The 17,586-nt window shown below is 38.2% G+C and overlaps 1 protein-coding gene across 6 annotated transcripts in view; it reads left to right on the top strand.

The window, feature by feature from the left end:
- FBXW11 (F-box and WD repeat domain containing 11) overlaps window positions 1-17,586 on the top strand; it is a 90,100-nt gene that overhangs the window by 56,962 nt on the left and 15,552 nt on the right. For all 6 annotated transcript variants that reach the window (XM_072630968.1, XM_072630966.1, XM_072630970.1 and 3 more), the window contains 3 exons: window positions 4,417-4,642; window positions 12,286-12,472; window positions 13,422-13,512. In XM_072630968.1, coding sequence (XP_072487069.1) covers window positions 4,417-4,642; window positions 12,286-12,472; window positions 13,422-13,512 — 504 coding nt within the window. The remainder of the gene's footprint in view (window positions 1-4,416; window positions 4,643-12,285; window positions 12,473-13,421; window positions 13,513-17,586) is intronic.

Raw genomic sequence — 17,586 nt, 5'->3', positions numbered from 1 at the left:
GCAACTCTTTCTAGATCTTTATAAAATTTTATGTTCCTCCTCTTCTTCTGATATAAGTAATTGAGATACAGGGGAGGGGGGAAAGGGGAAATCGTTCATATATGCATGTAGAAAAGCAGTTGATTTCAGGATTGTTTATTAAAAATTTTTGGAAAGTATTGGATCTATATTTCTATACAAAAGTTCAATATAGTATTATCAACAATTACAGTTTGAAAGTTAAATTTATTTATAAATTAGACAAGTATTTTGATACAACAGTTCAAATACAAAAATACTTAATTCTTTTAGCACTAATAACTTTATCCAAGTATTTCTAGTTAGTGGCTATTAAAATCTCCCCCAAAGTTGTTTAGTAGCTTCTATCACCAATTAATCAGCATCTCTTAAGCACCAGGCACAAGGGATGTGAGTGTAAGAGAAACAGTTCCAACTTACAAGAGGTTTATGTTTTAGTGAGAGAGACAAGTATGTGTATATATATATATATATATATATATATATATATATATATATATATATATATATATATATAAATATGATATACGTAGCATAAACATTGAAGTGAATATATGTGTGTATGTACATATACACATACATATACACATACATATCTTTCTATTTATCTTATCTATGAGTTATGAAGTGAATATGTAAATGCAAACAAGAGGGGAGAAGGTGCACTCAAAGTAGTTTAGAGGCAGGCAGAGCAGCAGTCCTTGGTGGTGGGAAGTTGGTGAGAGCAGCAGGTGTTGGGAGAGACCATGCAGAACATGCATCTTAAAGGAACAGAGCAAGTCTCTAAGGCTGGAGGTAAGGAGGGAGTGCATTCCAGTCATGTGTGTGTCTGTGTGTGTGTGTGTGTGTGTGTGTGTGTGTGTGTGTGTGTGTGTCACACAGAGGCCATTTTGGCTATATCACAGATGGGGAGTGATGTCCAGTAAGACTGGGAAGATAGGTTGGGGCCAGATTGTGAAGACTTTAAAAGCTAAACAGAGGAGTCTGTTTTATCTTCAAGCCAATAGGGAGGCACTGGAATTGCTTGAAGTCACATGGTGAGGCATGGATTTAAGGACTGTTCCTTTGGCAACAGTGTGTAGACAACAGTGAATGGAGACAGAAGAGATTTGAGACCCGAGACTAAATAGAAGGCTCTTGCTTGTCCAAGTGAGAGGTGATAAAGTAGCAGCTCTGGGGGGTGGGGGAGGAGTTGGAAACAAGAGAGATTATGAGAGTAGAAATGTCATAATTGTGCGACTTTGTTGAATTTGTGAAATATTGAAGAGGCAAATGCTGTGGTTACCTGGAATACTGAAAGGATGGTGGTGCCTTTGACGTAGATAGCAGAGTCTGGAAGAAAGGGGAGGGGGAGGATAATGAATTCAGTTTTGGATATGTCTAGTTTGAGAGATCTCAGTGACATCTAATTTGAAATGTTCCAAAGGCAATGGATGATTCCAGGATTTGACTCTAGGGCAAGATTGGAGCTGTGTCTATAGCTATGTAAATCATCTGTAGAGAAGATAACTGAATCCTTGGGAGCTGATCATTAAGGGAGAGAGTATAGAGAGCTGAGGAAACCAGGTCTGGGATGGAACCTTGGGAAACACCCATAGTTAGAGGGTCATATGGATGATGCTTAATCAAAGGAGATAAAGCAGGGTTAGGAACTCCTTGAGAAGAGAGTTTTGAGCTGTGTCACGTGCAACAAATAGGTAGGGAAGGATGGGGCCGAGAAAAGACTATCAAATTTGGCATTTGAGTCTGTCAACTAGCATTTATTAAATACCTGCTGTGTGCCAGGCACTGCGCTAAACCTGAGTATCATTGGTAACTTTGGAGGGAGGAGTTTTAGTTGAGGGATCAAGTGGCAAACCAGATTATAGGCTTGAGGAGCCATCAAGCAAGAGGAAAGGAAATAAAAGCCATGAGTTGAGTATAGGTCCAGCTTCTTCTAGGAGTTGGGCTGAGAAAGGAGAGTTAGAGGGGAGAGGAAAGGTTAGTGAATGTTTGGGTTTTTTGAAGGATGGAAGGATGGAAGGATGGTTGAAGGCTGCGAGGAAAGATCTGAGGAGGAGGGGCGGATTAAGGGAAGGGAATATGCATTTATATAGCAACTACTATATACCAGTGCCAGTGCTAAAACACTTTTTACAAAGAGTCTCATTTGATTGTGTCTCAATTTTAGAGTTTAAATAGATGAAGTGACTGTCCCAAACATAGCTTGTAAGTGTCTGAGGCTAGATTTGAACTCAAGTCTTCCTGCCTCCAGGCCCAGCTTTCTATCCACTCTGTCCCTAGTGACTGAGGATTGATTCTGTATGCAGACTGCTGGAGAAGCAGAAAGGAGAATGGGATCCAGCGCCCTTGTAGAGTCCTATAAGCTTCATAGGACTTAGAACTGGAAAGGGAACTTGGGTATTATCTAGTCTAATCTCTTTATTTACCAATAAGGAAACTGAAGCCCAGATAGCTGAAAACAGTTGTTCAGGGTCATAGAAATGGTTATAATAAAGAGAACTGAATAAAGGCTAGAACATAGGAAAAGCCAGGTGTGTAGACTTGACTGAGTAGTTAAGATATTTGGCTTAATCTTATGGGAATTTTTGCCATAGGTTTGAATTATACATATAAGATCAATTTTGAAAAGCAATGAAGTGTAGTCAAAAAGGGGCCTGGATTTGGAGTCCAAAGGACCAAGTTCGAATCTTTGTAGTAGCTAAGTGCTGCTTTTGTGACCTTGGGCAAAGCACTTAATATAATGGCCAACATTTATGTAGCAATTTAAGATTTTGCAGAGGGCTTTGCCTCCATTGTTCCACTTGATCATAACAATAACTGACTTGCTGAGGGCCATATAACTGATACCTGAGGAAATTTTCAATTCTGGCTTCCCCGTCTGAGGCCCAATATGAACTTAGAAACTTTAGGCCCATTGTACGACCTAGCTGCTTCTGAATAAGTGTTTAACTACTTTAGATAGGTTTATATATGTGTGTGTGTATCTATCCATCTATTTATATATCTATTTATCTGTATCTATATATCTGTATCTACATAGCTTACATATATATGTCTGTATTATATCTATATTTATATCCATATAGCTATTTTGTATATTTATATATCTATATCCATATCCATATGTACATCTGTTTATATACATATATCTCTCCATAGTTTGATTTATAGATGCCATCATTTAATTTCAACTTGTAAAGAGTTATTTTGCTTTAATTAATAAATTTCTGTTACTGGTGAATGAATCATTCTTGGTAGATCGAGGATTTCCTAATTTCTGCCTCTGATCACACATTGAGTATGTATACACATACATACACACACGCTTACACAATACACACATGTACACACATACATAGATATATGCACATATACATAGACACATGGTCTTTATTACACCATTCTGTGTGAGATACTTTTTTTTTCTTCAGTTTTCCTCTCAGTCTAGGGTTGGGACTGTACCTTTTTCTTAGACCAGAGAGAATTTGCATCCCCTCTACTCTGTCCTCCTTTCTTCCCCTCTTTCCTTTTCCCCTCCTGGAAAGAGTTCTAGCTGAAAGGGTGGTAGGAGATTTTTAAGCTCCTAGGGTTTACAACTAGACTGATTGATCATAATTAGAAGATGGATTGGGATAGGAGTTGAATTTTCTCCTCCCCTTTCAACTCTGATGATCCTGATGAGACGATAAAAACTTCCTTTTCATCACCACTACCATAACCTACCTTGAAATTATTTAACAGAGAACCACTACCATCACATCTGCTTTTGATGTCAGCATTTTGAGTTTATTATTCCAGTTTGATCATTATTTACTTAAAATTTACTTTTGAGCTTACAAACAAATCACATATAATTGAATTTATTGCATTATTATGACACTTTTGTATTAAAAAAATGAGGAAGAAAAGATTTTATTTTTCCTTTTTCTTGTCTGAAGGTCCTACTTGATTGGAGACTCATTTTGAGCAAAACCCCAGTCATGCCTCCTTTTCAGCCACCTCCACCCCTGCCTCTTCACGCACTGCCACACCTCATCCCTCCCCTCCAGTTCTGGAGAACTGTCTTCTAATCTATTCTCCTTTGGTCCCCTGACACCAAAGTGTCTCTCCCTGGCTACCACTCCCTTCTTTATTGTTTTAAAATATAACCTGCTTGAAGGCAGGGATTTCTGGCTTGGCACCTGCTTGGCATTTAGTAAGCCCTTACATACTTTTTGATTCATTCGCTTGAAGCTGTTATATAAGTATTCATGGCATTTTAATTCTGGACTTAGAGATTTTCCTCAAACTTTTAGATACACTATTTTAGTTGAAATAATTTAGATCATGTGAGAAAAGTTGCTTTAAACTTAACCGGCAGTTTACTCATGATGATTTTTTTTTTTTCTAAACTAGATAAGTAATGGAACATCATCTGTGATAGTCTCCAGGAAGCGACCATCTGAAGGAAATTATCAAAAAGAAAAGGACTTGTGTATTAAGTATTTTGACCAGTGGTCTGAATCAGATCAGGTTGAATTTGTGGAACATCTGATTTCACGAATGTGTCATTATCAGCATGGACATATTAACTCTTACCTGAAGCCCATGTTGCAGCGGGACTTCATCACAGCTTTACCAGGTAAATATATATTTGTCTCTTGAAGAACCAGGCTGAGTGGGGTTCTGTGTTTTGCAGTGTGAGTTTGTGTCAATAACTTGCCCAGTTGTTTTAAAACCATTTGCATAACATGTGAATTAACTTTGAGCCATACAATATTGGATGCCACTATTCTTGGCCCCTGAAACATTCAGTAAGACTCTATTTGGGGTTTTCTTTGCAAAGATACTGAAGTGGTTTACCATTTCCCTACTCCATGAGAAAACTAAGGCAAACAGGGTTAAGTGACTTGCCTAGGGTCACACAGCTAGTAAAGTATGTCTGAAGCCAGATTTGAACTCAGGAAGTTGTCTTCCTGATTCTGGGCCTGGCATTTTTGTGCCACCTAACTGCCTGCCCTGAAGCATACTAGCAGTTTAATAATGAGCAAGTCATTTAATCTCACAAAGCCCCAACAGCTTTATAAAATGAAGTACAGGTTAGTGTACTTTGCAGATTGCAAATATGCATTGGTTAATACTTTTCACACCACTGAAAATAGACCCATACACAAACACATGCACACAAGTCTTGATGTCTCCAGATGAGCTATATCAGAATTTGGGCTTAAAAGTTGTGTTTCAAGTTTCTCTTCATCATTTGTTTGGATTTCAAAGTTTAGAACGCTTATTTCTACGTTAAAATTAAATTTCTATGTTAAAAAAAAGCTTCCTTGATAAGGGCTCCAGTGAATTTGTGTGCATGTACTCCTTGAACCTTTTTTGCTTTATTGAATTAACTTTGATTAGGGTCCCTTTGATTCAAGTTTGGCAGTGACTAAGTGGATCAATTTCTTTGAGCATCTTATGTCAAGGATCTTATATTGCTTCAGAGGAGGATGTTACAGGCTGAAAGATTCACAGTGGCAATATTGGTCTGTGCATAAAGCAGTCCTTCAGCTTCCATCCCCAGGTTGGGGGCAGTAAGACATATCTGGGGCAAAGATGGTATTATTATGGCTAGCGCCTTGCTTTCACACCAGAGCTGCATTGTTATATTTAGAGTCCACTTGGAAGTGTGGATAGTCTGAGTCTCCATCATCACTGGGACCCTTGGACTCTGGGCCCCAGGGTACTTAGCACAAGTGCTAGAACAAGGCTCTCTTCAGTAGGCTTCTGGGACCATTGACCCTAAGGCCTGCAGGCCCTCACTCTGTTTTGCCTCCCAATATGCTGGCTCTTGGATTTCCAAGCCCTTTACCCTTCTAACACATTTCAGTATGAGGTTTTTAGGCAGCTGAGGTGCTTGGAGCAAAAAAAAATACTCTTTTCTCCTTTTGTTAAAACACAATGTGATCTGCCACATTTCTTCCCTCCCTGGAAAAGCAAACTGTGACCTTTTTCTTCCGCCTGCCTCTCCCACCCCACCCCACCCCCAATCCTCTATTATAAGTGGCAGGTAGAGTCTGGTTGAATTTGATGTCTTTGCTTGATGCCAGAAGGACCTGCCCTCAGTCAGGGTTGTGCCTCTTCCTGCACTGGGCAAAGTTATTGTTTTGCTATTCCAGATTTTGGTTAAAATCTAACCTAGCTGAGTGGTGATGCATTTGTTAAGCCTCCACAAGGTGGCAGTGTTGCGGTTAGCCCAGTGTGTGGACAGTCTGGGTTTAGAGGTGGTCCCTTCCACCCATTCTCTCAGAGATTGTTCCTATCGGAGACACAGGTCTGATGAACCTGCGGTCATGTATATAAATATAGTGAATGTCATTGCACACAGGTCAACTTCTATTGTAAGTCCAAGGCACTGTCCAAATTCTTTTGTTGAACTGGAATTTTGTGGTACTGAATACTGAAAATAAATGGGCCTTTGGAGAAGGATTGGAAATCTTTTCATTATGCTGATGTTTTTGTTGTAATGGTATTTGTTTTAATAGGATTTGATCTGAAGATATATGTATGTATATACATCAATATATAGTACACATATGTATCTAATTGTAGAGGACAAGCTGGCCAAGTTGATCGTGTTAGTGTCTAGTAGACTTGGATTAAATCTGGCATTATTTCTTTAGTACAGTTTTGGCCCTGGTACAAGACCATGCCTTAAAAATATTAGGGGGAAAAATATGTCCATGTGTATGTTCATATTCGTGTTTAACATCGTGTTGGGGGATTTGCTAATCTTTATCCCACTGTGATTTTTAGATTTTACTGACAATCTCAAACTTGAATTTAAAGTTTATTGAAATGGATATGAAACCTAGACTTTTTATTGTGAAAACGATTAATTTTATATAAATGATCTTCATAGCTTTGGCTTGTTAATGCTCAGTCTGAATATCATACCTGTCAGTACAGGGAAAATGGAAAATGTTTGTGGTCTCTGGCTCCCTTTTGGTTTGGTGGAAAAGTGATAATTATGGTATGCTTTTCTTAAAATCATGGTAGATGTTTAGTCTGCAATGTCAATTTCTGGAGGCTAAGTTTGTGGTTAGCAAGAACTGTTGTTAAAAGAAAAATGTATGCCATTTGAAATAGAGGCAGATTATACTTTAAACAGAGGTGATAAGGTTTTGCACACAAATTACTCAATTTGTGTATATCAGCAAAGGTATATCAACAAAGAAAGGATCTTAAAATCACTGACCCACTAGCCACTGTCTTAGCCTTCTGCCTGAACCCAGAGGAGGGATAGAAAGCAGATGTCAGGGCTCTGCTTAAAACAGGATGGAGCAAGGGGGAGTGGGAGATATGGAAGAGTCAGAGCAGTGGGAGGGGGTAGAGTTCTGGGCCATTTAGTGGAGGAAAGAAACACCTGGTTCTCCAAAGGTAATGAGATTTATTGCTAGGCTGTTTGTAATTGCTTGCCTAGTATTTTCCATACTGATTTATTGCAGCTTCAGAGAGGTATGTATGTTGGTGTGTTTTCGATGATGATTCTCAACCGTTTGTACTTGTTATTTGATAGAAAGAAATGGTGGAGTTTTTGGCTGGAGTACCTTTATGCGTTCGCCTTAATTCTTGGGTTAATTTATTCCAGGTTTAGATGGATCTAACAATAGAATGTTGTTATTTGAACACATTTATGTTAAGTTTCGAGTGTTCCCAATTTTGAATTTCACAGCAAGATGACTATACCAAGATGCCTTTTAAAATGTCTAGGGGGGGGGACACGGAGGCACAGGGCAGGGAGGGCAGAGGGTGTCTTTGAAGCTGCTTTCTGCAGTGCAGCACTCCACCAAGGTTCTTTGAAATGTGTTTCTAAAATAATAAATTTTTTTGTAATTGTATGATCTAAGCAACTGCTTTATACCTAGCTTTAGTCAAGGGCATTGAACTGACATTACCCATTTGAGTTTCATTTTGAAATAGTGTTATTTACATATTAAGCTTTGAAATCTTTGCATTTTAATTGTTTTAATTTATTATTGAAATTCTTCCAAACCTTCATGTGGTGCCAGTAATCAACAGCAGCAGCACTTCTTCAGCATCTTACATGGTATTACTGCCTCATTTTCCCAGGCCATGGTGCTGTCATCTTGTTGCCTTGGGGGAAAAGAAAGAATGACACAGTAATGAGTGCCAGATGTTGTTACTTAGGAAAGTGCTTAATTTTAGCACCTCAAAGGGTTTTTATTACAGGCAAATTGGGCACTGCCCACCTGGGGCACAACCCCACTCCAACAGACAGAACACAATGGCTGCCGAGCTCCCAGGCCCCTCTGGTTAGATCTGTGGGCCTTGCAGGTTGCCCAAGATAGCTTGTGGAACAGCTATTCTACTTTGGGACTCGGTGGTTTCTACCCTACCCAAAATATAAGTATCTTATTCACATATGAAGGGATACAAACTCCACTCCAAGAAGTGGACGAAACTCCTATTCATTTGACTCAACATAGCATGTTTCCCTTATTGCTAGTATGACTTTTTCTCACCCAAGAACTCCTGCTCAGTTCTGTGTGATGTTACCTATTGATGTGACAAAGATCTCTTCACCTAGTGTGAGAGTCTGCTACATACAACCTTTCAGATGGAACACATTTCAGCTATTTCCCCACCTAGCTACCCAACATGTTGCCCCCCAAAAGTAGAATGCTGAGCAGTTAATGCCATTTCGGTCGTAAGGGTTCCACAAGTAAAGTCTTTATTGGAGCTGAACAGAGAAATGCAAGTACTGATTTTCTTTCTTTTCTTATCATATTAGACATTGGTTTTTATACAGTATGTTTCATGGTACAGCTTCCTAAAGTTATTTTATGTCTTATGTCTTTTTAAAAACTGTTTTGGGGAGTTTCTACAGGCATTTGATGCCTACAAATTAAATGTAGTTTATGAAAGCTGGAAAAAAAAAAAAGAAAAATGCCACTAATTCCCTTAGCTATGTAGCCTTACATTTTCCAAATGCCATCAATTGAATCAGTACCCAATTCATGTATTTTCAAAAATATGATCTGATTTTGTTTTGAAGAAACACCTTGTCACCCTTGCCCTCTTTCCCCTTAACTAGAAATTCTCTCTCATACACCTAGGTTTGTTTGGAGCAGAGTGGGGAGTATTCATTAATAAGGGTCTACTATGTTCCAGGTACTGTGCTAGGCACTGGGATGCAGATACAAAAAATGAAGTTATCCCTACTTGAGAGCACTGGTCAGCAGTATCAAATACAACAAAAGGTCAAGAAGATTGAAAACCAAAAAAGAACAGGAGATGTCTGATAATTTTGGAGAGAGTAATTTCAGTTGAATGATAAGATTGCAAACCAGATTGCAAAGGACTGAGGAGAGAAAGGAAAGAAAGTCAATGCCCACCATGATATAGGACAAGAGGAGTGGCAGAATTCATTCTACTTAGTAGTAGTACCTGTCAAGTAGTCTTATTGTTCAGTGGGCTAATCATTCATTCATTCATTCATTCATTCATTCATCAAACATTAAGTGCTCTCTGTTCTAAGCAGTGTATTCTAAACACTTCCGAATACCAAGACAAAACTGAGTAATAGTTGATTTTACCTTCCCTTTTCTTGCCAGCTCTGCATAAGCTCCCTTCTCTCTTCTGATACTGCCACCCTATGGGGCAGGCCCTGATCACCTGCACTGTTTCAATAGCCTGCTGGTGACTCTGCCTTCCACAAGTCTCTCCTCACTCCATTCCATCACTCCACTAAGTGATTTTCCTAAAGCACAGGTCTGACCATGTGACCTCCCTACTCAGTAAACTCCTATAATTCCCTATCATCTCCAAGAACAAATAGAAAATCCTCTGTTTGGAGCTTGATCCTGGCCTCCTTGCTGATCCTCACACAGGACAATCTGTCTCCTGACTGTGGGCGTTTTCCTTAGCTGTCTTCCATGCCTAGAAAGCTCTCTCCCTCCTCATCTTCAACATCTGGTTTCCCTGAAGTCCTAGGAAAAATCCCACAGGAAATCTTTCTGGATCCCTTTTCCTTCTAGTGCCCTCCCTCTGTTGATTATTTTCAGTTTATGCTGTATATAGCTTTTTTGTACATAATGGTTTGCATGTTACCTTCCCCATTAGACTGTGGGCCACTTGAAAGCAAGGACCGTCTTTGACCTTTGTTTGTGTCTCCAAGACTTAGCTTAGTGTCTGACACATAGTAGGCACTTCATAAATGGGGATATCTGAGGAGTGGACAGCTGGCAGCATGAGTGGTGCGAAAGGATAGGTGTTTCTTTTCTGGACCGTTTGCTTTCAGTTGCAGAACATTGGGCTTAGAGACAAAGACTGGGGAGAACATAATGGAGGAACTGCAAGCCTATTCAAGACAGCTTTAAAATGAAATTTTGAGGGAAAGAGAGAAAGTATCCAGATACAAAACCAGAAGTGCAAAAAGATGTGAGACAGAAAATGCATCATAGTGGAAGAGAAGTCCAGTCATTTTCAAGAGAAAATAATAAAGTAGGGTCAGAAATAGTATTTAAAGAATACATAGTTTTTCAAGATAAAATAGTTTTTCAAAAGATAAAATATAATCTTATAGGAATCACTGAGATCTGAAGGGGCAAAACACAGCAAATCCAATGGAAGGATATCACTTCTAGAAAAAACTCTGAAGTGGGGAGAATAGCAAATACTGTGGGTTAAGGTATTGCTTTTCCACCTTCAGATTCCTGTTTGCCACAATGAAAAGCATTGATGATAAAAGGGGAGAGGAGCCAGAATGACCCCCAAAGTTAGAGGGAGATTTGGGGTACTGTTTTTACTAATCTAAATTTAAGTGCTGCCATTGAGGCAAGGTAGAAGAGCATTGAGGGATTTCAGCTACCCAGACATCGTGGCTGGCTCTCCTTACAGTATTCTGTTCCTTAGGTGTTAATGAAGGAATGAATGAATGAACAAAAAAGCATTTATTAAGCACTTTTTATGTGCAAAGCTCTGAGGATAAAAATAGTAAAAAGCTGAAAAGTCTCTGCTCTCAGGAAGCTCACTCACTAAATGGGAGAGAAAACATAAAAAGAAAGTTTAACTGCAAGGCAGATGGGAAACTTGGAAGTCCTAAGGGGGCAGCGAAGGTACATATGATGAGGAAAGGGTGTTTTTAGGTTATATTAATAGCTCAGATGATTTTTGTACCCAGTGGTTCTCCTTATTAGAAGGAATTTAAGTTGGTGATTCCCATATCTCCAAGCCAGTCCAGCAATTTGGATAGGTTCTGGGATGGCAAGATAGGGGTAAAGTGGGAAGTCAGAAGATAAAAGGTCTTCCCATTGGCCTTTCCTGGTGGTGATCAATGTAGAGTAGCACCTCTCAAACTTTTTACACTCTTAAAAAATGTTGAAGATTGTCCTCTCCACCTCATCCCCAAGAGTTTTTGGTTATGTGGGTTCCAGCTGTTGTTATTTTATAATATTAAAATAGTTTTGACCTTGTGGACCTCCAGAAGAGTTACTGTGGACCATGCTTTTAGGATTACTACTGTAGAAGTAGAGTATAGGGCAACTTCTGCTTGGACTTATCCCTTACCATTAAGGAAAGAATCAGTGATGTGGAAGTGGCAGGGAGGGACCATGCTGTAATAACATGCTCACAGTAGTGAAGGAAGCGAATGATGGGCATAGTCAAACATGTAGCTTGCTCTTTAGGAAAGCACTTTATGGAAGTTGCTGTCCAAAATCTTACCTTCCTGAATACGGTCTTAGGCACTAAGAAAGAGTATTCTAGAAAAAAAAATTCCTTATGAAAGAACTAGAGAAAACCTCGACAGAACAACACACCAGCAAGTACAAATTTGCATTGTACAGAACCATGTACTTCTTTGTAACTCTTGGATTTTTTTTCTTACCTTTTCCTTTGCTGTGTATTTTCTCTCCAATTAGATTTAAACTCCTTGAGAGTAGGAACCACATCTTAAAGGTTAAGAGATTGTCTGACAAAACAATAAACATTTTAAAAATTTGCTAAGTAGTGATCACAACTGGCTTGCTGTCTTAATGCTCACCTATGCAGCAATCACCATCACTTCATATTCAAGCATGAAAGGTTTCTCTTCTTCACCCCCTCCCCTATCCCTTCACCCCCTCCCATAATAGGCTTCTGGTATGTTCCTCCATTGTAATTTGAGCCAGATTTATTTATTCCTTTTTTTTTTTTTAACTATTGAGAACATGCAACTAATACTCCCAAGTTTTAATCATCATTATTAAAAATCTTCTTTCCTGTTTTCTGTAGAGCAAGGCTTAGATCACATAGCAGAAAACATCCTTTCTTACCTGGATGCTAGATCTCTGTGTGCAGCAGAATTGGTGTGTAAAGAATGGCAGCGCGTGATCTCTGAAGGAATGCTTTGGAAGAAATTGATTGAAAGGATGGTACGGACTGATCCACTCTGGAAGGGACTTTCAGAAAGAAGAGCATGGTAAGTTTTTCTGCAACAAAGGCTTTTAATTTGGGTCCTGAGTAAATATTTGCCTACATACTACTACTCGCCAAGAAAATATCTGTAAAAGTGGATGCCTTGTTTAAGCAAAGTGAAATTGTGAATTAGCAAAGATAAAAGTTGGGTTTAGGGTATACTTTCGTCAGTTTTTTTTTAAACTCTTAAAATTCATTTGCCTTTCAGTTAGTCTTAATCTTTAGTATCATTTGAATGAAAAAGCCAACTTTCAGTTACCTGGTTGACACTTCCTGTTATGTTTTGCTGACTATTTTAGGGCAGAGAAATCAATAGCACCCTTTCCTCAAAAGAGGAAATGGCAGAGAAGCAGAAGCCAGATCGCTACATTTTGTAACTTATTGGTTGTGGTCCAGAACTGGGCCAGAAGGGGCAGGAGAATTGTGGGAACAGGTATGGAGTGAGAAATTATTGGTTTGTGTAAGGCTTTGGGTTTATCAGTGAATTTTAAATCCTTTGTCAGGTAAGCACAAAAAGCCCAAATTTGGTTGGATAATTTCCACATTTCCCTGACCTGAAGTAGTTTCACTAACTTAGCAGCCAGGTACTCTGCTCTTTTTATATGGCTCTTTTTATAGTCTGATTCAAAAAGGTAATTATAGTGAAAGTTTTGATCAATGTATTTGTAGAATAGGTATACTCAGAAAAAAAGGAAGAGGAGTTTTTAAGAGGGTTCTGTGTATAAAAATTAAAATTAGTTTGCAAGTTGTGTGTTTTTAAAAAATTCTGCTTTGGAATTGTAGAATAGTATAATTTTTTAATAATAATATAAATATTAGTATTAATATTGCTAATTTAAATGCTAATTAACATCAGCATTAATAATGTTGATATTAATATGAATAAAACTCTGGTAACTTTGTAATTTCTGTTGTGTGCAAAAAATGTGACATCTATTTTGTTTGTTTACTAGGGATCAGTACCTGTTTAAAAACAGACCTACAGATGGTCCTCCCAATTCATTTTATAGGTCACTGTACCCAAAGATTATCCAGGATATAGAGGTAATTCTATGATTTTTTTTTTCTGCTTTATGGGCTATTAGCATCCTGTTTTCAAATGGTTTCTTTGAAATATTCAGTTATTGTGTGTTATAGTTATGGAGATAGCAGCTAGCTTATTCAGACTTGTCAATAAAATGTGTCCAACATAATGTGGCATGCCACTATTCCTCACAGTAGTATCCCTTTTCTGAAAGGATAATTTAGCATTTCTGTAATGTAAAGTGATTTTTGATTTTGCTTTCATAAACTGGAGAAGGCTTTACAGAATCAACTGTTTCTTCACATTTGGTAATATTCCACAAAATCAGATTTTCCCGGGTGTGCCTTTTCTAGGTAAGAACATAATTTTAAATTTCCAAACCATTCATGTAATGGAGTGGTTTTTCATGAGCCAGAGGAAAAAGTCATCACTTCTTTAAATTTCTTTTTTTTTTCATGGAAATGACTCAAATACGATTCCAAGCTATTGCAAAGTGGGTTTTAAAGAGTGCTTATAACACATAGACCTTTCAGTTATTTGAGCATAATTTACCCAAAGTGGTAAGACTCTGTAAACTTGACATGAAACATTGAAGACGTTTGATATTGCTCATGTGTTCTAATTAGGCAGGTTTTTATTATTTAGCTCGTTTCCTTGAACTGGGAAAGAAGTGTACAGCCTTTTCTCATTAACTTGTTCACATGTGTTCTTGGCAGGTCAGGGTTCTTTCAGCATTTCCTCCCTGGCAGAAAAGCTTGGCCTTAGTCAGGCGATGCAGTATCACCCATAAAGTTATGCTCAGTTTCCCAAATGTGAAGTAATCCTCTCCCCCAGGTGATGGACATAAAAGTTATTGGGCCAAAATTCATTAATGGAGTAACATGTGTTTTTGAGGTTTTTTAAGGCAGATGTGAACTAATGGAATCATTCCGTTACGGTAAATATGAGTGTGCCTGGAATAAAATTATTTAAGATAGAAATCCTTGTCTTGAATATTTTGCCACTTTAGTGATCAATTATAAAGTAACTTTTAAATGGAGGTTAAATGTTTGTAAACCTTTACTATGCCAGTAATAAAATTTAAGAATTAATTCATCTGATTTTAGTATCAAACCTAGGAATAAAGCACCAACAGTTATTAGCCAAGACATGAACGATAACTTTTCATTTTTGGTTGGTTGATTCAGCAGGTCTCCCTTGACCACCTCCCTCTGCCTTTGTTGTACTTGACAGTCATTTTCCCCTCTATGCAAGGTGTGCATAAATTATTAGAAACAGTATTTCTTGCCCATTTAGAATGCTATTTCCTTAAGCAATCTTTATATTTTCTGGATTTTATTTGACTTTTTCTTAATCATCTTATTTGTTATGGTAAGAGTGATGGTCAAAGCCAACCACTACAGAAGTTCTCTCGAAATCTTTAGACCAGCTTGGAGATCTGACTGCTGTTACGTCCCCCCACCCCATGTACACCATAAGCCCAACTCATTTTTTCATGTAAGCGGTATTGACAGATGTCACTGGCTCTGAAGCTCCGAGCAGCCTAAGCTTTCTACAGGCTGAAATAACATTTTAAAGTTACCAGAGGAAACAGCACCAAGATGTGAGAGGAGACCAAGCTCTGGGTAGAGCCCAGTTTGACTTGTTTCCTCTTTGCACAGAACTCCAGACCAGCATAGTGGTCTAGCCCAGTGGTTCTTAAAGTATAGTCCGGGGACAACCACTGGTGGTCCACAAAGTGACTCCAGGTGGTTTTGGGGTGGTTCTCTTATAGAATTAGTGATAATTTCTGTGTTTTGTTTTCTCATATATATAAAATGCTCCTTATTTGTGTTACAGTGAAGGCAACGTTGTTCTTATTCTTTTTATTAGGATGTTTTGGTCTGACAAGTGTCATTTGAGTAAATGATGTTGTGTTTGTATGTATATATGTATTATGTATGTGTGTGTGTGTGTATGGGAGAGACAAAGGCAAAGACAGAATTGTTATTTGCTCTTTTTCAAAATCAGTTCAAAATGCATAAGAGATGGAGAAAGCAAAACATTGGGAGTTAACAGTATAGACTATTTCCTGCCTATAAGTCATATTAAGTATCTTCTAAACCATATGCATTTTTAACTTCCTTGATGCCTTGGTTGAACAAGAGGTTTGTATTTAACCGAACTGACTAAGTTTTAGTTCAAACAGAAAAGAAAAATGCTATAAAAATGTAGAAGCATTTTGATATGGCTCTGTTATTTGTTCATTCCGTTTTATGTTGTTTATTTTGGTTGCATATTTGCTTTATACTGGTTTTTCGGCTTGGTAAATTTCTAAAAATTCTCTCATGTTTCCTAACCTCAGTTCATTGGGGTGAGGGAGGAAGGATAGTGGTCCAGGTTTGGTTTTCTAAGAAGCAGAGAAGGGCAAATCTTAGCTCTGAAATTCCTTCCCTACATCAATGCAGTAGAAACCAGCTTACTTTTAAGACTACAGCAGAAGGCTGGTGTTCTCCATCATGACCAGCTCTCCTTTATTTGGGTCGAATGGGCTTTCCATACATGATTACCCAGGCCCTTTCCAGCTCTGATATTCCATGATGCTGTGGTAAAACGGAATCTTGATTACTTCACACCAAAGATGTAAAGGATTGAAGAATATGGCCACCAAACACCAATTTTTAGCCTTACTGCATTCCAACATTTCTAGTTATCCCTGATTTTTCTGTCACTCCTGATGGACTTTCAGGGCCTCTGTCTGAATCATAATTTTGCCAAAAACCTTAGGGCGTTCCCTGAAGGTAGCAGCCATTTTATTCCCTGCAACCCAGATTCTTTGAACATTCTGGGGGGAGTTTTGACTCTTAATTCAACTTCATAAGTTGAAGTTGAATTCATTCATTCATAATGACCTTTTGAACCTGTTTTTTTTTCCTTTTGGTGCAAGAGTCACAATTTTCTCGCGTTTATCTTCTTTTCAGTCTTTGCTCCCACCTTTTCTGTCCAGATGAGTTAACCATTTGGAATTTTGTCCTTCAAATAGACCACAGGTGAAGTATTAGTGCATTGCTTTGCACCTTCCAGTAAACCACGTTTTATATGGTGAAAGTGGGGAGCTTTTTTGTGGTTTGCAAATTTGGTATTAACATTGTCCTGGTTAGAAAATGCTGAAAGTTGCCCACCCACTCAGCTGTATTTAGGCTTCTAAAAATAATGTTATTTCTCCATACTCACACATCTGTTTTCACTCTGTTGCCAATTTAAATGCTGCTGTATATTCTGTGTATCATGGCTTATTTCCCAGTATTTTGAAAATTTGCACAGGGTAAGGGGATTTTACAAGTTCTCAAAAACATGAAATATTCTCCCACAGTAGCCACACCGTATTATATCTAAGCAAAATGGCAGGTGTCCGCAGAATTACATTGTTCTTCTATATGTGACCTGTTATTTCATTCTTCTCTGGCTTAGATGACAAATTTTTTAATTTAACGCCCATGTTTATTATGGAAATGCCCTGATGTTCTCTGTGGTTGATATCAGCACAGACAGTCACTTAATATGGACAGTGCTGCCTTGATTTCTTATTTTTGGATAGTTGTCTCAACAAGGAAGGAAGAGATCATGTAGATTAGGCATTAATAGACTTTTAATCCTAACAGTGGCCTAAAAGGCATATGGGGTAGAGAACAGTACAGATGCCTAAGAGCTTTTGGAACTGTTTGTTTTTGCATTCAGTTCATCCAGTGAGAAGTAGTCAGTAATGATTTTCAGGTTTTATATACTAACTAACCTATATATCCTGCCAGCACATGACTTTGAGAACCCCAAAGTGAGTTATTTGACTGTTGGCTCTATATCATGGGACTAGTTAATAATGGAATATGTTTATTAGTGTTCTTTCAGCAGTATTGCAAGTACACACTGTTATCCTGAAAGAGTCCAACAGCTGGCAATATCGTAATTTCCATGGAAACAGGGTTTTTAATGGTCTGTCACTAGCTATCTGTATAGGAGATTGGTCTTTCCAAGTTCCTTTCTATATTCCTTGATGAGTTGAAGATGTATAATAATTAGAAGAAACAACCCATACTCTGAGGATCCAGGGAACCAAG

This window comes from Notamacropus eugenii, chromosome 1 (genome assembly GCF_028372415.1).
Source record: "Notamacropus eugenii isolate mMacEug1 chromosome 1, mMacEug1.pri_v2, whole genome shotgun sequence".
Classification (NCBI taxonomy): Eukaryota; Metazoa; Chordata; class Mammalia; order Diprotodontia; family Macropodidae; genus Notamacropus; species Notamacropus eugenii.
The sequence above is the reverse complement of the archived record's forward strand: the minus strand, read 5'-3'. Positions and strand labels throughout refer to the sequence as shown.